The sequence below is a fragment of the Balaenoptera borealis genome (assembly GCF_965194805.1).
Source record: "Balaenoptera borealis genome assembly, chromosome: 4".
Taxonomy (NCBI): Eukaryota; Metazoa; Chordata; class Mammalia; order Artiodactyla; family Balaenopteridae; genus Balaenoptera; species Balaenoptera borealis.
Window position 1 is genome coordinate 123,425,082 of NC_138861.1, and position 22,982 is coordinate 123,448,063.

Sequence of the window (22,982 nt, forward strand, 5' to 3'; positions counted from 1 at the left end):
GAGGCCAAAGAGAGTGGAAAGAAAGTAAGAGTAAAAAGAAAAAGTGCAAAACAAGCTGTACTTCAAATGTAAAATACTTCCTGTGAATTTATTAGCCACAGTGGCTCACAGTCAGAAAGTGTAATACATGAGACTCATCTTCAGAGATCAACAGAGACTCCGCTTTGAAAGGAAATAGTTGACTTTGACCCAGTAATATGTAGTTAATCATTCCAGGAATTAATATTGACAACCTTTTTTGTAATAAAATAAATAAATAAAAGAATGCAGAAGACTGCATTTCTAGCTAGCAGAGTCTGTTCATTTGGGAAAAGACCTTGTGTTTATAGTATGCAAAATCAGCCCTTATTTATAGTATATAAATCAGCCCTTCATCTCCCTCATGGCCTACTTTACTTCCTAGCCATCTGTGGCAAATTGCATTTTCCAAGATGGCTCCCATCCCATATGTTCTTCTGCCAAGTGACCTTTCCACCCTTCCCATCAAGAGGTGGAGTCCATTTCTTTACCTCCTGAATCTAGATTGGCCCTGTGACTGCCTTGACCAATAAAATATGGCAGCGCCCTTAACTGGTCCAGCACTTTCCAAGTCCTGCCTCTTAGAAGCAGCTATCGTGGAAGAATACAACCACCTTGAGACCACCATACAGTGAAAAGCCTCAGCCATGTGGAGAGATCCTGGAACTTGAGATGCCACACGGATAGAGAGAGAAGCCAATCAGCACCAGATATATGAGTGAGGACGCCATTGTGGAAGTGGAGCCTCCAGCCCCAGCTGCCTCGTTTGTCACCACATGAATATGAATGAATCAGTCAGCTGAGCCCTTCCAGAATCCCAGGCCCACAAGTTTGTGAGCAGAATAAAATGATTGTTTTAAACCACTAGTTTATGAGGTAGTTTGCAACGGCAATACATATTTAGTCTGGACTGGATGGTAGTTAGAAGTCAGAGAGCACTAATAGATAATAAACTCTTCACTTTGACCATTTTTTTCTAAATGGGAGGAATAAAAATAAATAAATAAATAAATAAATAAATGGGAGGAATAGTAGTGGTCATTTATTCATAACTCATTCTCAGGAGTGATAAGATAGCAAACGGGCTTCAGTTGTCATCTTTTTTTATTATAGCCATTTGTTTAAAGGCTCTTTGGAGCTTTGATGTTCATATTATCACTACTTTTTTTTTTTTTTTATCATTCTTGAGAGTCTTTGGCAAAGAGTTAACACTGTGGAAAAACAATTGATTCTCCTTTGCCTTCTCCTACTATGATTCTGTTATAGTAAACCCTGGTCTAAACTTGGGATGTTTTGCAACATTAAGAAATATATTATTTTGTCTTATTCAGTTCTCTACTTCTAATGGCTGAAATATTTCTGCCTGGTGTATAATGAATCATATAATTTTTTTCCCCCATTCTGTGAATAACGAGCCATCACTGGGCCTATGTGTTTGCTGAGACGGGAGGGCTTCTTGAAGTTCATTTTAGTAGAGAGACACCCCACTGGAAGACATCAAGACTAGATTAGGAATGAGAAAACTTGGAATTTAATTCAAAGTGCTGCTAACTGTAGGTACAGCGTTGGGTAAGTAGCATAACCAACTTGGACTCCAATTTTCTTACTTGTTGAGGAAGTGAGGAGCTGGATAGAGTCGTCTCTAAGTTACCTTCTAACATTGTGATTCTTTGTGGTTTTGTCACTTCTATTACTGCCATGGTTATGCATCTTTCAAAATATGATTTATGTTTATATGAGACTTAAACCTCTGGATTATTTCTATGTTGGGTATTTATCAATGGACACATACTTTCTCTTCATAGTTAAAAGAGAAAAAAAATGCCCTTTCAAGCTGGTTTAAGGTTTAAAATGTTTACAGTAATAAAGTTAAATTGCTTTGAAAAAATATGTCTGTCAAGGACACAGCCTGCCCCAATGTGCCATTCATTTGCATCTGTAAGGAAACTCAATTATAACAGCTATTTTCAAGAACTCACATCACTGGAGACTGAGCAGAGAGACCCTAGAGTAGAGCAAGAAAGTAACAGCACGTCCTAAAAAACTGACCTAGACAGGGACACAGACATGGTGAGCTCAGTCACATTTTGTTATTCTCCCGTAAAATTCTACCTTTGATCTCAAGTACTGTTGCTGATATTGATGCAAAATGAGACTATAATCAATCACTATGCTAATTTTAATAAGTGGGTGCCTCAGGTGAAGTGAGGTGCTAAAATTGTTTGCCATGGGTTCCAAAAGCTCCTTTTTATGCTGGACATGGTAAGTTTTGCAACCAAATACCTCTTTGGTAAACCTTACATAAGACTGGCTTAAAGGGAAAGAAGTAGGTCCCTAATCAATTGTTGCTGCTGCTTCTTTAAGATCCATCTCAGTGAAACATCTACTGAGCCTGCTCCAGTCCGGGGTTGGGCACATACCATATTTACATGAGAAACAAGGGTCCTTCTTCCCAATCATTCCCTGAGGGGCATGGTTGTTTAGTGGACTAATTTCTCTCTAATTTCTGTTACACCTTATGTAAGAGCTGAGGGTTCCTTAACTTAAAATAAAAATAGATAAGATTTGACATAGGCTTTCTAAGTTCACCCCTGTGAAGATTACCATGTGTAAAGGCTGCTCAGTGAGGTGGCATGAGTCCTGGATCCTGGTCTTCCTTCTACTACTAACTAGTTATGGAAACTTGGAAAAAATTTCTGATCTTTCTGAGTCTTGTCCTTTCTTTGTTAAATGAAATGGATTTCCAAAATTTTTCTTTGAGGCCTCTTCTCAATATGAGACTTTAATGAAGATGAGGTCTCCTTCTTCTTGCTATTTAGGAAGGATGTCTCCCCACCGCCCTCTTCTTACTTCTCACTTCCTTCCAGAACTTATGAATGTAACACTGTTAATGGTGACAGACTAACTAATGCATCTGTCCGCTCCACCATCATTATTCTCCCAGACTGCTGATGTGGCCTCTTAAACACAACTAACTCTTCACATTCATTCTCTGTTCAGGTCCCATTGAATAGCTCTTTATAAAGAATGTTCTTAAAAAACATATCTTATCATCTTAACTTCTCTCCTTAAGTCATTAAAACGACTTCACATGACTTTGCAGTCTGAACCCCAAATCCTTAACATGGCTTACTGGACTCTTTATGCTTCCGTCCCTACGTATACTTCTGGCCTCTTCTCATGACACCCTCTTCTTTGCTTTGCTGTGGCCTAGAATGTCCCACAGAAGACTGAAGGGGTGGCTCTGTGAAGATGACTACTTTGTTTGAGTTTAAATTTGCTGCAATAAGCACAAAGGATATACTTTTGCCAAAGGACACCTGGTGACATCAGGCTGAGGGATGTTGCTGGGTGTGGCTTCTTAAGTCTTCCCAGTTCTTCATAGGAGATGCACTCAGTTTCGTGATCATGGACTCTTTCCAGTCCAGGGTGAGGACTGGCTTTTTCTGTCTCCAAATGTGTTCCTCGAAACTCCAGAATAAGTATGTTACATGGTTGCAAAATCTGCTTTTTTCTGGCCATCTCCACCTGGTTTTAACATCCTAGTTCTGAGTACATATTCTTTATAAGCTAACAGGGTCATCTTGCTACACGATTCACAAGTTATATAATAATGTTTAGGTAGCACGCTTGGATACCTACATGGGGCAATAACCAGTCTATAGACAGGCACACTTGTTGAAACGTTAAGGCCTAGGATGAAGTCATTACTGCAGGCCTGACGAAGAGCTACCCCATACAACCATGGGGGCCTTGTCTCAGTTCTGCCAATTCCGTATTCCTCCCCACCAGAGGGCATTCATCTGTGCTGTTGATTCTGCTTGAATCATTCTTCCCAAATCTCACCTTATATTTCCCTTTCCACTTAGATAATTCCTAGTCATCATTCAAGTCTTCTCAATATTCAAGTCACTTCCTCTCAGAAACTTGCTTTATTCTTTCCGACTACGTTGGATGTACCTTTTTTATGCTTTCATAAAAGCTTAAAAATCATCCTCCTAAGAGAACAGGACCCTTAAAATCCCCTGTAGAGTTATTATGCTTCTAGTTCAATGACCGTCACCACTTTTATACTGTAAACTCCTTAAAGGCAAAGATTATTTAATTCATGCTAAAGCCCCTAAAGCAAAGATTATTTAATTCATGCTAAAGCCCCTAAAGCAGGGAGCCTGGCATATAGCAGTCTGTCATCCAACAGAATATCTGTTACATGAAATAGATGAATGAATGTTAGAGGAGTACATAGGTGAGAAGGAGGAGAGGATCACAGGGAGGGAGAGGAAGTACTTTCTGCTGATGCTGATGGTGGCACAGCAAAGAACTGGGAGGGAAAAATGAAGAAAGCTTCTTGCCTGGCCCTTGAGCCTGACTTTAGCTTCCAAGGAGGTGTAACTGTTAAATAGACTCCCTCCAGGTCTCCTAAGGAAGATAAACGGTATGGAATAAGACTTGCGGAGAACTCCTGGCAATTCAGAAAAAGCACCAGAGGAGAGCAGTTCTGAGTCCAGCACTATGTACATTCCAGCCATTGTGAACTTTGAGAAACTAATTTTTTCATTTGTTTGCTATCTTTCCTTCATTTTCTCCCCACTGATAACAAAAATATTAAAAAAAAAAAAAGAAAGAAAAGTCCTTAGAGAACCTCGAGAAGGCTTTGTATTTGCTTATATGATAGACTTGCATTCTATGTGTTCATACTCAGTGGGGCAGAGAAGGGAGACTACTATGGTCAGAAGCAATGACTTCTGGAAATAGGAAAAGAAGCAAAGGATTTATCCAGGAAGAGAGACAGGATGAAGAGGAAAGTGGACAAAAGCTGTTCTGAGATTCTGACCCCATAGACCTGTCAGGCATCCCTTTCCCCTACCCACCACTAATCAACAATGTTGCTCACCTCTAATTCCTTGTGTTCCTCCTTTTTCTTTTTGTTCTTTCAATGAGACTAGCACCTTTGCTCCAGGACATAAGATCCATTTCCAATGGCTAAAAGCTTTGATGCACTGCGAGTGTCATTCATGTAACAGGCAACCTAAAATAGAAGTGTGACTACATATTCCCTGGAAAACATGAGTAGATATGATTAGTTACCACAGGCTAACTGTTGTAACAAACAACACCATAACCACAAAGCACTCATGAGAAGAAGTTACTCAGTTTAATGAGGGTCAGTTGAGGAGGGAGCGGGAAGAAGAGGGTCCCTGCTCCACACAGTGATTCAGGGATTCAGGCTTTTTTGGACCTGTTGCTCTTCCACCTTCCAGGTTATATCTTCCTCTATATTCAGCCACTAGATGGGAAAAACAGGTAAGATTGCTCATGGGGAGACTTCCCTGGCGGTCCAGTGGTTAAGACTTTGTGCTTCCACTGCAGGGGCATGGGTTTGATCCCTGGTTGGGGAACTAGGATCCTGCATGCCACTTGGCATGGCCACAAAAAAAAAAAAAGAAAAAGCTTGCTCATGGGAAGGTTGTATTAGCCAGGCCTGCGAGTGGCATACACTTCCACCCACATTCTACAGGCCAGTGTAATAGGGGCAGAGCAGGTGCACAGCCGTTAGTGTGAGAGCCTGAGCGCGTGAATTAGTCCCCCTCCGCCAGCAGTCAGCCTGGCAGTGGTCCTTGCAGCAGAGAGCACGGTGAGAGCTGGATTGCGGCCTTCTCCCTGGGGCCCTCTAGGCCCTCTGGCCTCAGGGCCGGCGGGTGAGCTGAGGGGCCCTGGGACAGGCTGAGGGCTGTGTCCCGCCGTGCTCCAGGGCCCTGGCCGTGGCGTCCACTGGCTGGGTCCAGGCCTTGAAGCAGTGGCGAACCCCTCCCCCTCCCCGACCCCCGCGACTGAATGGTGGCTCCAGTCTCCGTGGGTCGCAGTCCTCGGGGGCCTCAGCAACGGGAGTATATGAACACTGCCATTAAGGTAACAGCTTCAACCAGCCTGAGTCTCTCTGTTCAAGTTTCAAAAACTGGTCCAGTTTAGGTCAGTTGTCTACCCCGAGGAGGTGGCCCGAGGTCGGGGTTACGTTGTAAGGACACTGCACATCCTTAGTTCAGGTCCACCTCTGTGGTTGGGGCTCTTCTCAAAGAGGGCAGTTGTCGTGAGCTGGGGATTCACCTGATGGGTATTTGCTGCAACACGTATTCCTATCGATCCCATACAAATGATTCTCTCCCGTTTAGATGAAAAGCCTGAGGGCTGGCTGGGTCCTGGGCGCCTGGCTCGCTCAGTGAGGACGGCTGGGCAGGGTCTGGGGACCTGGCCCTGAGGGCGCTGCCAGCTGAGATCTGCCTCCTGAGCCGGACCTGGGCAGTGCTGGGAGGACCCAGATGGGGTGCTGGATGAACGTTCTCAGGCAGGGTAACCGCCCGTGCAGGGACCCCCTCCTCTTAGCCAGGGCCTGGACCTCAGAGGGCAAAAGTTGAGCCTTGGGACCTTGCGTTTTCTGGTCAGACCAGAGAATAACATTTGTTTTGGTGGAGGTTAACAGAACATCATGACCTGACTGAGAACAAAGGCTCATGAAAACAAAAAAAAGAGAGAGAACGAAGGATCTGACCCCAAGAAGTATGCAACAACTAACCATGCCCCTCCCTCATCTTTCCTATAAAAGGGCTTTGCTGAAAGCTTTCAGGGAGTTTGGGATTTTTAAGGCATGAGCCAGCCGTCTCCTTGTCTGGCCCTGCAATAAACCTTTCGCTGCTCTAAACTCTGAAGTTTTGGTATCGGTTGGCCTCACTGTGCATTGGGCACACAGACTTGCGTTCCGTAACACTAGGACTAAGTCATATTATGGCTGGGTCCAGCTGCAAAGGTGGCTGGAAAATATGGTTGTACTACTTTCCTAGGATTGCCATAACAAAGGGCCACAAACGGGGTGGCTTAAAATAACAGAACTTTATTCTCCCACAGTTTTGGAGGATAGAAGTCTGCAATCAAGGTGTTGTTAGAGCCATGCTCCTTCTGAAAGTTCCAGAGAAGGATCCTTCCTTACCTCTTCCTAGCTTCTGGTGGTTGTTGGCAATTGGTCTTCTTTGGCTTGCAGCTACATTGCTCCTATTTCTGCCTCAGTCTTCACATGGCCATCTTCCTGCTGGGTGTCTCTGTGCCCAAATTTGCCCCTTTTTATAAGGATACCAGTCATTGGGTTAAGGCTCACCTTAATCCACCCATCCTCATCTTAACATGATTTCATCGCATTCACAGTGCTGGAGGTTAGGACTTAAACATAGACACAACTGCTTACACTTCAGGGAAATTTACCCCGCTCAGATAAATGACAGAAGGAGCAAAGTATCAAGAATGGGTAGGTAAGATAGAAATGAGGTACAGAGTCAGTGGCCTTGGCCCAAAACACTGCTGGGCACGGGACATATCCTGATATGATTTGAACCCAACCATGATACCACTTCCTCCCTCTGATGCCAATCACCAGGGCCAGTCCCACTTTGAGCCCCTCTTGCTGTGCCTGGAGTCATGTCCACTCTTGTCATGTACCCAGCGTTCTCCTCCCAGCTCCAGTTGGACAACCACATGGAACAGCAGGCCTATTAAAATTAATATAATCAGCTCTAAAACGCCATGCCTATAAAAATATGTTTAACATGAAACTAATAAAGGTTTCGTTTTTCTACTCGGGTCACTGTCATCTGACTGTAGTTTCCGCTCTTGGCATTTTCCATCTTACTGCAGTTTATTAAATGGCTGCCCTTCATTGAAGCCAGCCATGATTTAATAAAAGAACAGTGACATTAGAATCAGAAGAACATTAGCTCTGTATCTTATTAACCTTGTTATCTTGGGAAAGTCACCAAAACTGCTTTTTACCTCAGTTTTTTCACCTGTGCTATGATTGATCTTAACCTTTTTCCATGTGTGGTTGTGAGAATCCCATAAAGTTACTAAATTTGTGTCTGTCATATGTCAGTATTGTTATAAGTGCTTGGGATATATCAGTGAGCAGACAGAGATCTCAGTCTTCATGGATCTTCTATTTTGGAGCTAAAAATTATACAAATTATAAAATGCTTTAAAATGTAACGTACTATTATCACTGCTGTTTTATCTGCAGCAACTCCAATTTCTCAAGTATCTTTAAAAATCTTATTTGAAATTATGCATAGCTCTTAGAGGTCAGAAAGTACACAAAATAATCTAAGAAATGAAGAATTTACCCTTTAGAAGTTTAACCATAAGTATAGACTCATGGTAGATATTTAAAATATTTCCTTATTGCATTTAATAGTAAACCTTGGGCCCCTATTATATGCCACGCAATGTGTTAGGTTCCACGTGTGATGCAAAGACGGACACTAATCCTGCCCTCAGGGAGCTTAGCGTCCAGTTGGACACATGTCCACAAAAAACTACACTATGAGGACGGACGGGGAGGAGTGCCCACTAGAGAGGCCCTGAGAAATTGATTGAAAGCTTCAAAAGAGAAACCCCCACGTTCACAGTACCATAACATGTTGTTGATGTTCTCTGTACGTATAAAATGTACCTTCTAATGCTGTAATGAACATAATACTACTAGCACCTGTTTATCTACGTGCTGAGATTTTTCTTTTACAGTTTGAGGATGGGTGTTGACCTCTGTGGTATGCTGGTCTAGTATGTGTGCAGTACTTTCACTCTGTAAAGAAGGTATACTGTATAAAAGTTTAGAAGAAGCAGCAAGAGGTTATAGCTCATTGTCAAAATCGGAGGCCTGCATCTGAGTGTTTAAGCAGTGTACTATATATTTGGATATTGACAGAGAAGGCACAGTTACAAGAGGCGGTTCAAACATAATCAGAAGTTGCTTGGGGCTTCCCTGGTGGTGCAACGGTTAAGACTCCACACTCCCAATGCAGGGGGCCGGGGTTTGATCCCTGGTCAGGGAACTAGATCCCACATGCATGCTGCAACTAAGAGTTCACATGCCACAACTAAGGAGCCTGCCTGCTGCAACTAAGGAGCCCATGTGCCACAACTAAGGAGCTGGTGCAACCAAAAAAATAAATTAAAAAAAAAAAGTTGCTGATTCATAAAGTAGTGAAATATGAAGCACATCTGTTTGCGATATACACTGCAGAGGTGATGTAAAAGCAATGATTAGGTTCCAAATTGGGCTACCAAACCGATTGATTGAAAAACCCATTCTGGCGTCACATGAGAATGAAGGGTATTAGTAACATATCTCTCCTACAGATCCAGTTGCTAGAAAAGTTTTCCTTTTCTCTTCTTTTCCCCTTTTGGAGTATCGTAGTTTTCCTAATATATTTGATGAGAAGTTCCCATTTTAGGACTTTTGAACTGCTTTTCCCTTTGCTTTGAGGGCAGGATTAGTGTCTATCTTTACATCCCACATGGAACCTAACACATTGCACGGCATATAATAGGGGCCCAAAGTTTATTTTTAAATGCAATAAGGAAACAATCTTCCTCCAGATAATTGCTTGGCTTGGTCCCTAACTTCATTCAGGTTTCTAGAGAGTGTTCTATCAGTACCTTATCTAAAATAGCATCTGTTCCCCATCACTCTTTGTCCTCCTTTTTTCCGCCATAGCCCTTACCACTATTATTTTTGTTTACTGTCTAGTTTCCCTGTTAGAATATAAGCACCGTGATTGCAAAAAATGTTGCCTGTTTTGTTCACCATTATATCCCTGGTGGTTAGGGCAGTGTGTCCCTAGTGCTTAGTTCCTACCACATGGTAGGTATTCAATAAATATTTATTGAGTAAATTAATCCAGTTTCCAGGCTGAGGGGGCTCCTAAGAAAGGTCAAAAAGGGAGGCACAGTGGGGACAGGTGAGGGAATGAGTGAGGGGCTGGGTGAGGGGATAGCAGAGGAGTGGGACGATATCAGGTGGGATTTTCACGAAGGCTCTGACAACAGTGGGAGTTGGGCTCTTAGAAGCTTCTGTAGAAGTTCCTATAGGGTTCTGTTTAGGAAAAAAGGGTCCTATTGCTTCTGTCCTGTTTGTGGGATCCAAGGCATCACGGTGGGATGGGTCTACTCAAGCAGGAGGGTGGAGGGAATGAGAGGCAGCAAGGTGGGGCTGACCCTAGATGAGGAAGTGGCAAGGGTCTCAGGGGAGGTCAGGCAGAGATAAAGAGCAATCCCGACAGCAGTGGGGAGAGAAGGTGAGTTTTTCTTGCTGTGTTTACTGGAAAGATGAATTCCCAATTTTGGTAGCCGTTTTCCTGTAAGAAACCTTTTTAAGATATACTTTTCTGAGTTGAAAATTACCTATATCTGTAATAATAATAGGATTAACAATAGCAATAACACATTTACATAGGGACCTTCAATTTGCAAAGTGTATTTATATACATTATCTCATTGGTTTAATCCTTACTCTATTTTCCCATTTAAGTATTCCGTGTGTTAGGCTTTGAGTTTGTTTTCTAGGAATAGGGATGAGTGTTTAGTGTGTGCACATGTGTATTTGTACAAAACATGTTGGGCTCTGGTTACGTCCACAATTTAACGTGTTTAAACATACAAACATGGCCACCTCAATCCAATAGGATAAAATTGGGTTTCTTGTTATAAAAACAGGCTCTGATATCTTTTCTTAACAAGAAGAATTCTGGAACTTTATAAGCTCCTGGAGAGCAGGAATTGTGTTTTATTCATCAGTCAATAGAGAGAATTAGGTTAAGAAGATTGAAAAGATCAGTTATAAAATGTTTTAACTCCACAACTTTTTTGTATTTGTATTACCCACAGTGTCTTTAATGTGCTACTGCATCATGCTTGGTTCCGGGAAATTCAACAACCTCCCCCAACCCAGACACACACAGGCACACACAGACACACACACACACACCCAAAGCTCAATCTCTGGCTTTAAGAAGCTCTTGGCCTGTCGAAAACAGACAGCTGGGTAAACGTGCAATTGTGAAACAGTGTTACGGGTGCTATGTCAGAAGCTTCAGTGGAAAGGGGAGGCACAGCAGAGGGAGTGGTCCGTTACCTGGGTGCTGGGAGCCTGCTTGCGGGGCTTTAGAACCGAAATCATCCTCGAGCTGAGTTTTGAAAGATTATCGTCAGGAATCAAGTGAATAACATCTTCAAAATGTAACCTTCTTACATTTACCTTAGGATATTCATAGCTAATCCTGTTCCTTGAGTAGCCTCTTTGCCAGCTAAAATGTGCCTCTTCAGGTTCAGAGACATTCAAGGATGTTATAGTTTTCTCATTACGCACTGTATCTGCTCTGTGTTGAAGTACCTGTAGGAAGAAAATTAAGTGCAGGTTTTGTGTGTGGGTTGAGAGCCATTGGAACTGCGGGTGTGTCAGAAACCAACCAGCAGTGTCCCCAAATCATTCGAGTCCCTGGCATTTTTTTTTTTTTCAAGGCTTTCTTCGTTGTAACCGGTCCCTGATGGTAATTGGTTGAATCAGACTGAACAATGCAGTCAGATAAACAGTTGTGGCAGCTGCTGCCATGGCAACGTCACCGTCCTCACCCTCCCAGTGCGCGCCCCTTCCCCACCCCTCCTCCTCCTCCTGCTTTCCTCCAGTAAGTGCATACTCGCTAGTGGTCTGGACAGGCGGCAGGGTTTAATGGCAGCGCTGTTTTCTTTCCAAACTGTTCAAAATGATGAACGAAGATGCAGCTCAGAAAAGCGACAGTGGAGAGAAGTTCAATGGCAGTAGTCAGAGAAGAAAAAGACCCAAAAAGGTAAATTGCTGGAATTAGGAATGTCTGTGTATAGATGTGTGTGTATGTGTGAGTGTGTAATATCAGTGAGGCTGTAGAAACCATGGAGCATTAGGAGTAACTACAGATTATAGCTGTGCAAGCATTGCTTTTTAAAGAGGTAGGTGCAAAAGGCTGCTTTCTGAGAATAGGAAAGAGACCTCGGTTCATAATAGATACGTTGACTCGAGCATGGTGAAGTGCACAGAGATAAGGTGTGTTTGGCATGTGGATTATTGAGGACTGTGGCCACTGATGGATGCTTCTGGTATTAACTGGGTACAGAGAGAGTCATTTTATTTTTAGAATGGGTGAGTTTAAAAGGAACTGTTAAGCAAGGTGGATTGTGGAGCAAAAGGAAGATTCGGGGCCAGATGTTTTGGCTCCGTGATGATCTTGAGATGGCTGGACAGCAAATGCCTTTTGGATCCATGCTAAGTGGATTCTTCCGAAGGAGAAAAGACTGATGTGACAGGAGAAATTTGATCCCCAGCATGACATTTCTTTGGTTTGCTTAGCTCCTTTGCAGTTTTTCCAGACATTAATGTGATAGCTCTTTCATTGATTAAGATAAACAGCTAAAGATATTATGGGTTAGGGGGTGTTGGGCACACAAAGCAGTCTGTAGGATTTCCTACCCTGGCATACATTCCCACACCCTTGACTTTCATGGAAACATACCAGTGAGAAACAGTGGGAAAAGATGTGAACTATTCAGCCCCACCCAGTGCCAGCACTTCTTTCTTTATGGCCTGACTCCTGGGAAACTGTTGCAGCCGCACAGAGCTCCCTGAGCTCCACCTCTGAAGGAGATGCCTTTTAAATAAAGTCTCCTAAAATCCATTTATTTCCTGAGTCAATAATATGGGCGGGATCTATGATTCTAATGTAAATGGATTCCAAACCTAGATGGTTTGGGGTTTTGAATGAGCAGATTAAAAAAATAAGTATCGTGAGCAAATGAATATTTTTTATTTTGATAATGTTGAAATTGCATTGTGCTTCAAAGTGGTAGATCTCTGATGTACTAAATGTCTCCTAATCTAAAAAATTTGAAATAATTCAAAACCTCTGATATTGAAAAGATCATTGGCAAACAAGGGATTAGTATATTTGTACAATACCGTGTAATTTGATTAAAAAAAGCATGCCCACATATGACAGTTTTTAGATAATAGCATGAAAATAGTGATGCAATCTGATAAACGCAAAAGGATAATTCAGGGCAGGCAGGAACATTGGTAGAATGTCCTTTTGTACTTAAGGATTCTGGATCCCCCAGCCCTCGAGGACATTTTTATAGAGTGTTAGCTAATTGATCAACATTTTTTTAAAAAAGAAAAAACAACTAGAAAAGAGAAAGAGAGCAAGAGATAGGGAAAAAGAAAAAGGGAATTTTTGCTTGAATTCACAATGTCATTTCAAAATCCTCTTAATTTCTTTCTGAATTCCCTGTGCTGTATTAGAAACAATATACTCAGAACTATTAAAGGGGTGGAGAATGTATCTCAAGAAGATTTTAAGCTCTGAGTGATGATACTAAATTCACACGACCAAAGCCATCTTAAAGTATTTGAGGGGTTAGAGAAGAAGAAATCATCGTATGTGATAACTGTAACATTTTTAAAGCTCCATTTTCTCAAACATATTTATTTTAGGAATAAATTCTTTTCCAAACTTGCAGTCAAAATGATAGCAATTAATAGCAAGTTTTGAGTGTGTGTGTATGTTTGTGCATACATTAAAAGGCACATACTAAATGAGCTGTTAAAACACAGTGAATTTTGAATGTTAAAAGTAATTTCACCTAAAAAGAACACACACACACACCACACATACACACAGGTAAACATCTTTCAGCTCGGCAAGTCAGACGAAAGTGGGTTTTCACCTTAACTCTATCATTTACTATTGTGTGTTTGGAGCCTATCACTTAATTTCTCTGATCCAGGTCCTCATCTGTAAAATGTGAATAACTGTGTATACCTTTTGGTATTTTGTGAGGATTAGAAATAATGTGTATAAAATTCTTTGAGCAGTATTTAATATATAGGTGATGACAATAACTTTTAGGTGTTATTGCTCTTCCCTTAAATGGAATTATTTATTGGAATAAACCATGTAGAGGTATTTATAATTTAGAGAGAGGCAGAGTATGCTATTGGGACTTTGCAAAGGCTACTAGTCATTTTTCAAAATGTCAAAAGTTATATGCTATAACTGGAAACATTTTGTCTCATACAAATTATTGAGATTTATATAAATGTACCCCAGGTCTTCAGATTACTGCTTCACATCTTTTGCACAGCAGGCAGTTTAAATTTTCATATTTAGAAACTTCTAAATTGTCCAAGCCAGAAAATACCAGACATCCCCCTCTCTTGCTAACTTTAATAGACCATTAAATGTGCTTTGATGGGGAAATAATAATTGAGAGATACGCATCCCTAATAAGGATGAAATCTGAGAAAAGCAAGAATTGGAGCAAAGTCAATGCCATATCACTTAATTCTATTGTCTGCTTTTCTGCTAGAGGTTCACATTGAAGCCACTATAGGATTCTTTTTAAAAATTTTATTTATTTATTTTTGGCCGCATTGGGTCTTCATTGCTGCGCGCGGGCTTTCTTTAGTTGCAGAGAGCAGGGGCTACTCTTTGTTGCGGTGCACGGGCTTCTCATTGCGGTGGCTTCTCTTGTTGCAGAGCATGGGCTCTAGGCGCACAGGCTTCAGTAGTTGTGGCACGCGGGCTCAGTAGTTGTGGCTCTCGGGCTCTAGAGTGCAGGCTCAGTAGTTGTGGCCCAGGGGCTTAGTTGCTCCGTGGCACGTGGGATATTCCCGGACCAGGGCTCGAACCCATGTCTCCTGCATTGGCAGGTGGATTCTTAACCACTGCGCCACCAGGGAAGTCCCACTATAGGATTCTCCCTAAGCATCCAGGATTATGGGCCCCCAGGCTCACTGTGGCCTGGGTGTTGATCTAGCATGTTGAATCATAATTTTTGGAAACGTGCCTCTTCCTTGAGTAAATATTTAACAGTTGAGCCATAATCCACCTGTTTATTCTACACCTCACAAAAGCAATTCTTCTGAGGGACAGAACTAAAGGGTCCTTTGCCAAAAAAGCCACAATGTGAGAAAATAAGCTCAAGGAGTTTATTTTGTATTAGAATTTTAGTAAGTATCTGGAAGATAGAAATTCTTTTTGCTTTTCTTAAGAATGTCTGTTCTGGCTTTAGTCACTGAGCTTGTCAGCACTCTCCCTGCAAAGACCACCAGGAAAACACCTGTCGTTGGATGTATCGGGGTTCCAACTCACTGCAGTGAGGGAGGGTGCACATCACGAGGAACCGCGTTTGAAATGACTCATTAGGTTTGGGCTTTGAATGAGTGATTTGCGGGAGGGTCCAAGAAAGTGGGGACTCACTCTGGGTTGGGTGCTCTCAGAAAGCAGGAGCAGTTTTATGATTGTGTATCCCAATAAATCTCAGCTCTAGGAGGGCAGACTAAAGCTGTAGTCAGTAAAGAAGTGGCAGTCTCTCAGTTAGCAGGAGAGAGGGATGTCTAGAATTTTGTGGCTTGGACAGTGTTCATATTTTGTCTGTGTTTAGACATGATAAGGTGCCATTATTGTCCTGCTCCATCGTGGTCACAGAGTGGCCTGGTCTGATGACGACACCCTGTGAAATGATGTATGTTCAACAGCAAAACACCGGAGGTCAAGCTGATAGTAACAGGCCAGCTCCTGGATGTCAGCGGCTGCTTTTCTCTTTCTCAAGCTTGAACGCAAAGATACTTTTGGAGAGAGAGAGAGATTTATTTATTATTGGATGCTCGTTAATGTCCAAGGAAAATAAATCAGATAGTATTGTTGCTAAAATATTCATAGAAACCTTTTTCATCTAATACTTCAAAACAATAGTTTCCTTAAGGCTCAGTTATTTCACACAAATAAATATTAGCTAGGACACAGATTTGGGACTGATGTTCTAGTGAGGGTTCAGTGGAGAAGAAGATATGGAAACTACTGGAATTCTAACCTGGGATCCTGGACTAAAAGGAAGCATTGGCAACTGTGTGAAATGTATCAGGGTGAGCCTGTTCTAAATCCCAGCCAACTCTATAAAAATGTCGTATCCCAGACAATATTTTGGCAGATTAGATGAAAAGAATCTAAGACCATATTAGTGGGCAGTACCCCATACTTTCCAATTTTGTATCAATGACACGGCAGTGGATTTGCCCTGGAAGAGGCTGCACGAGCCTTAGATAATTTACATAAATGATAGTGGAAATGCTCAAACATCAATCACTTGTGACAGAGCCATCTGAAACCACTAGGCTTGGTGAGTTCTTCTAAAACAGGTAAATAATTAAATGGCTTAATAACTATTTTCCTCATTTGGTGGAATAACTGTATAAAGATGAAAGTATAAATATGTAGTGTTGTTTTTAACAAAGTAGCAAGATAAAATGGCTTTGTAGGATAACTTATATTCATTTAAGAAGTTTTGACCTGGACCATTATTTGAAAATATTTATGACCTTTGCAAAAATATTTTTGTTTTATATAATTTTATTGCTGTTTACTTGCCACTGCCTAAATGGGGAGATGAAAGTGGTGCCAGATGTGTGACTGAAATGTTGAACCATTGAAATGTGAATGAGAGACATAGTGAAAGGTTTATTTTTACAGCAGCCATGGAAAGCATGGCTTTTTTAGTGGAATCAGGTAGCAGATCCAACATTTGGATGTTCAAGTTGTCTTGCAGTCAAATTAGTTTTGACCTCAGTTGGTGCCTTATCTTGTCCAATCAAGTCTAGAAAGGCTTTAATAAATAATTCACCCTGAATAATATCCACATTTCTTCAATCTTCCAAAAACTTATGATTTACCCTTTATTTTACATCAGTTTATAACCCAGAATAGCGTGTGCTGCCTGAAGACAGCAATTCCCCATCACTGAAGGTATTTAAAATGACCATCTGTCAGAGATAACGGAGAAATTTTTTTATTGGATGGAAAAATCCCTTACAACAGCGGTCCCCGAGGTTTTTGGCACCAGGGACCGGTTTTGTGGAAGACAGTTTTTCCACGGATGGGGGTGAGGGTTAGGGTTAAGGTTCCAGCTGTAATGCGAGCGATGGGGAGCCATGGGGAACAGCAGCTAAAGCTTCGCTAGCTCGTCCACTGCTCACCTCCTGCTGTGCGGCCTGGTTCCTAAAGGTACCGGTCCGCGGCCCAGGGGTTGGGGACCCCTGCCTTACAACCTAGTATCCTGTGATTTTCTTTCTATGTCTATCTCTCTGTTTCCATCTCTTTTGACCCACCTTCATGATACTGATATTTTTCACTGCTAATTTCATATGTACGTAATAGCTAGAAATTAATCCTAAAATATCCTTTTTTAGAGTAAAGTGCTGTCTGCTGACCACAACTACTAGAATTATCTGGGTTGCCTGCTAAAAGAACAAAATTCTTAGGACCTACTTTAGACCTGCTCAGTCTCTTTTGAGGGTTTTTAACTGGCGCCCCACTCTTCTTGATGTGCGCTAGAGTTTAGAACCATTGCTTTAGATAGTGGTCAGCAGTCATGAAGTCGAGTTATTTTAGAAAGAAGAATCTCTGATTTCAATTAGATGTGTTAGATTGCTACCTGGCTCTTACATTTTTGTCTTTTAAGTCTAGATCGCAACAGCAATGATAAAAAGAAGCAAAAGCATTTTTCTCCCATCTTCTTCTAATTCTACATCTAGATCCTAGAATGCTTCACATACACCATCTCATTTAATCTTCAAAATAACTCCCATTGAGTATTATTATCCCAGTTTTGTAGATGAGCAACTGGAGACTCAGAGACTTTATACAGAGAGGGAGGTGGAGAAATGATAGACATTTCTCCCACCAATCAACAAGTGACATATTTTGAACCATTTCTCCCATGGAAACCAGATGCTAAACTATTCTGTGCTAAACTATTCCTGTGTCTCTAGCAAAGCTTCTAAGCTATCTATAGCTTCATCTTCTGCCAAGATATCCTCCAGATCTTTTCCCCCATTGTTGCTTCCTATCTTTCATCAGTTGATCATGTTTTTCAAAATGCCCACTCTAATCTCTGGGAATAATATGTAAAGAGGATGTCTTTCCTGGATGTCTATAATATTCTCCCAAGCAGGACTCCTCTTTCTCTTCATTTTGCTTCCATTACATTTTCTGATATGTTGGTGTAGGTGTTTCTTTCAGTTTCTTTCAGATGTTTCTTTGAAAATCCACAAGAAGGAATGGGACAACAAAAGAAGTAAACAGGTATCTTCATGTGGTTTAGGCGTGTTAAATTAAGCTAACATGAAAACTTGATCCTACTTTCACAATATGAGTTCTAATTATTCTCTTGAGGAACTTTGTTAGCATGATATTCCCAGTAATTGCTCTATGGAAGGCTCTTTTTCATATACTCTTTTCTGAAGTGTTTGAGGTTTCTTTTTCCTTCTTGATAAAGTTTCTGAAGAGACAAGTGATTGCATATTGAAATAGAATTAAGATTTTTAATCCGCATTTGTTAGAGCATACTAGATTATAAATGTGTCTACAGTTTTATTTCTTTCCTGCTTGTATTCTGTTCTAATTCCTGTTGGTAGCAGAAACAAAGCCACTGTTTATTTTTATCTCAGTGGACACTGGCAGGGTTCATCACAACAAATAAACTTACCATCTCAATTGCCTTTTACTTTGGAAGGGCAGAGTTGGGATTGCTACCAAATGAGACAATCTTTTGATAGAAAAAAATCTATTTTATATACTCGAGATCAAGTCAGTATGATGGATATTTCTTTTCTTTGAAATCCATTAATACTTGCCAACCCTTTAGGGAGGGTCAATTTTTATCTTCTTTTACCCACTAATTTGTGTTTGTGCTCATTAAGACAAAGACCTTGATTTGTAACATTTGCTTAATGAGCTTCGATTTCTAAGAATCAACTTGTTTAACTCAGTTTAATTTAGATGTTTCTTCCTAACACATAGGAAAGCTCCTTTAATTCAACAACTGGTTTGCTTGGTGTATAGTCCTGCAATAGCTGCTATGGCATTGCTGGACTAAAAGTCAATGATTGATGCCCTCACTGAGTTTATAATCTGATTGAGCAGACATTTCTATCAAAAAAATAAGCCATCCAGAGAAATATTATAAATGTTATGTAATACCTATATTATAAGTAATAATTATTATGTTGTACATTGCCAAAAATTAATTCTCAGGAGCCTGGAGAAGGGCAAGAGATCAGTGTGATTTTGTTAAAACATTGAGCCATATGAGTGGGTGAGCAATAGCCCTGAGCCTTGAATTTCAACTAATACTTAAGTATGAAGGAGGGGGCTACACAGGCAGTCAGATGGAGCAACCTCAGGCATATAATTACAAGCTACATTAAAGATTAAGAAACTGGTGAGACATTTAATGTAGTTCACTGTTATAAACTTTGTGGGTGAACTCTCTCTGACATGTCCTTATGCTCTGAGCCTTGGTCAGTTCTAGGCTTACATTTTGGAATCCATTTTGTTTGGGGGATTATACTGTGTCCTTCTCTTATAGAATATATCACTAATCACTCATCTATGAAGGTCTTGCCCCATATTTATTCATGTTTATACATTATTTCTGTAGTCAATAGTAAATTCCAAAAAATAAGCATAGGACCGCTTTTTGAAATTATACAAATAATCAACCTCTGCTTTTACCTTAAGAGTTACTGGTATGGTTAACCCAGGACTGTAATTACCTGGAACACTTACACAGGAATTTCTAAGACTTTACATATTAGCTGAAAATGGCTTTTCTCATTTGGTTATTATTATATCTGTTGTATGTTAGCCTACTTTGTGTGTTGGCATACTTTTGAGTTTGCTCTGAGTAGCTAGATCCTGTTGTATTTTCAGATCTTTGATGTGAAATTCATGACTTTTCCCTTTTTCCCACTTGCCTGGTCTATCTACAGGTTTCTGCCCTTGGTCTTTGTCCATCTTCACCGGCAGGCAGAGTGACTCATGGCCAATTATTTTACCTCTGGCTGCCTTGGACTTTCTACCCATAAAGTAAGGACAGTTATAGCTGCTGCCACTTCAGAGAACACTTAAGTTTAAAGAGAAAGAAGTAAAGGAGTGTTTTAGAAGTAAAACTATGAAAACAGAAATAAATGTTAGGATCTGTGTGGATTTTGCAAGTTTGAAGAAGTTAAAAATGAAAGGTGGACCATTCTAGACTGTTTCACCAAGTACTAGAAAGTGATACATTTTTATAAGTATTTTAATGTAATAATTTACTATAATGCTGATCTTTAGCAACAAATATCTCTATGTGGCAAATTGAGCCAGTTTAGGTGAGGGTGTTCTAACTTTTAAAAAATTATTGAAAACTTTAAAGAAACAAAACATTATGAGAATTATGTATGAGAAATTTGGTATTTTCTGTGTCAGGATTTCAGTTCTCTTTTCATAAAATGTGTATCCCTAAATATTCCTTTTCCTGGGTGTTCTCAATATTTGCCCTGATTTGAGACAGTGTGGTGGCAAGATGCCCTCGTCTCTTATTTTATAGCATTATCTTGTAATCATTGCACAGAGGGGTGGCTGCAAAGCTAAAGACCAATATTCAAAAATGAAAATCAGGAAGGAAAAAAACTAGGACAAATACAGACACTTTTCATTCAGTAGTTTAGCGATACCATCGGAATTATTAGCACTATCCATGCTATTGGCTTATTAAAATGAGTATGAGTATCTACCTTAATTTTCACACACCAATCAAATCTGTGTTAGCCGTGTTTCACCTGCCACAATTGTATAGTATTTTTTGTATAACTGACAGAGTAAATCATTTCAGTGTCCTCTTAAATCAGTCAAATTCAAAAGACGAGATCTACATATGACTTTGGTATGCGTATATTGTTGTCATGAGCTTGTAGTAGTATATTTAATAATTGTCTATGCAACTGAGGCTTAGCATGATTGATCATGTATCATCATCTGTGTAGAAAAGTTGTTCCAAAGCTTATGTTTAAATGGCCAACGGAGAGACTTCATAAATAGCCTATCGGAATCAGTTCTGTTCTGCCTCAGCATGCAGACGAGAGGGTTATCATAACGGTGTATTTGTATAAACATTCCTCTGTTCCAGTACTCTGATGTGGCTATATGCCACACATCTGTGCATTGCCGGGTCACACAGCATGTAATGGGGATGTGGGCCTGTGACGGGGTGGAGGCAAATTTGTCATACTCAGGGTTGTGACGTTTCTTCTAAATCTCCTGAAGAAAGCTAATATGCCTTTCAGTATGATTGTCAGCTTCCCATCCTCTGCAGAAAGTCAAGGTACTGCTCTATCCTGATGATAATGCTTTATCCTATGTAGTACAGGTGAGGAGAAGGATTGAGGAAATGTCCCATAAGTGGCTCCTCTTCCACCTATTTTTGAAGACATGCATCAAAGTTTGTGATTCAGCAGGATAAAATAAATTTGTATCTGAGGTTTATCTGCACAGCAGTTTTTTTGGTGTGGGCTTCAAGGTATTATAGTTGTTTGATCATTTTGAACATGTAAATCTGATATTAGAATAGAATTTACATTGTGGAGTTTACCCCTAGTTCTAGCAAAGGGATTTGGCTCTCCCAGGACAGCATACAGAACAAAATGAAACAACTGACAGGAGTAAAATAAAGTATATGTGTAAAAGTCTTTGAGAATTTTGTATTTGTACTTTAAGAATTCAGAAATTGGCAACACTTTCCTCATAGCCTATAATTTATAGCAGTGACTATGGAAAGCCTTAATGTAAATTACCCATTTGTTTTTATAAATTTAGACTATTTTGAAAACCACATTTGAATAGCACTAATAAAAGGTTCGTGAGTAACACATTACTCTGAGACTCTGAGTAGGTCCATGTACTGGGGTTTTAGGATGAATAGTGACTGAGTTTTGGTTTGAATTGCTCAGCTATTTAGGGTATAGTGCTAGTCTAGCCACTATATTCCATACAGACCAATTCTCTTCAGTCTCAAAGGCATGGACTTCATGTTTAACCTCAAAGAGTAGCTGATCAAAGGGAGACAGAGAAGATGCTAGATAGCATAGCAGAGATAGCAGAGATACTGCTAGATGTCTGCAAACCTAAATCCATTACCCAGACACACACTTTTTAAAAATGGATACTCTATTGACACGTATTTATGTGTCAAGATTATTCCCTAATTACTATCTCCTTAATATGATAAGGAATTCTGTCTTTTCTAGAAGATCCAAATGTGGAGTAACAATAGTAAAATAATGAAAGTAAAATGGAGGTCCTCTATGGCTTTATGGTGTTTACCGAAGTCAAACTTGTTTGAATAAATTATGTTTTATCCAATAAGATGAGCAATTTAACTATAGAAAAATTATTCATTAGGAAAAATAGTTCACCTCATTGGAACAACATTTTACAAGAATAAATAAAAAAATAAAAAGCAATAGTTAAAAATATTGAGAGCTTATCATAGTATTAGGTGCTAGCCATTGTGCTAAGAGTTCTACATAGATTATCTAATTTTCTCTTCACAATAATCTGATGAGTGGGTACTATATTATCCTCACATTAAAGATGAGGAGATTGATGTCTAAAGGGATTGAAAGATTTCCCTGATTGAATCCATGTAGCTCTCCCAGGTTTTACCCCGGGTCAAACCTACCATTCTTCCTGTCTCCAAAACCCTGTGCTGTGCTAATAGAACAAAGTTTTAAACAATTAAAATAGGATCAAGAATGAAAGAAATAAACCCATTGTCCAAAACCCATTGTACCAATATGCCTTCACTGATTGGTCAATGAATCTAAAAAGCTACTTTGATTGATTTTTTTCAAATATAGTTTAAAACACAAGTATAAATCCAAATAGGAAAATGTTTTTTATGTAGTTGTTGACTAAAATTATCAGATGATTTCACAATATCCAAGCCAGATGTGAGTTCTCAGTCTTAGCACTGGAACACTGAAGAATGAAGCTTTGTACATTGGTATTTGCATCTGTGCTTCAGCTATTTTAGTCAAATGGCTGACACCCTTAACATAGCCTCTCCAAAATAAGGGGGAATTTGTTAGTGAGTTCATGTCGCTTGTCCTAATTCAAAAGGTCACTAATCTATCATGTGTTCCATAATCTCATTACACAGCAGGGACCTCTTTCCAGTTGTTAAAGACTCAGTAGGAGTGATTGGGCTATTACATGGGGCAATCAGGCATTTTTCTC

General features: G+C 40.2%; 1 protein-coding gene across 8 annotated transcripts in view; it reads left to right on the forward strand.

Moving 5' to 3' along the window:
- Positions 1–22,982, forward strand: part of ANK2 (ankyrin 2) — a 688,006-nt gene that overhangs the window by 329,148 nt on the left and 335,876 nt on the right. The window contains exon 1 of one of the 8 annotated variants that reach the window (XM_082389568.1): positions 11,520–11,684. The exons of 2 other annotated variants lie outside the window; for them this stretch is intronic. In XM_082389568.1, the coding sequence (XP_082245694.1) occupies positions 11,601–11,684 (84 nt within the window). In that variant the 5' untranslated portion in view covers positions 11,520–11,600. Of the gene's footprint in view, positions 1–11,519; positions 11,685–22,982 lie in introns of those variants that run through there. 5 more of the 8 variants (XM_082389584.1, XM_082389586.1, XM_082389578.1 and 2 more) reach the window with 5 other exon arrangements.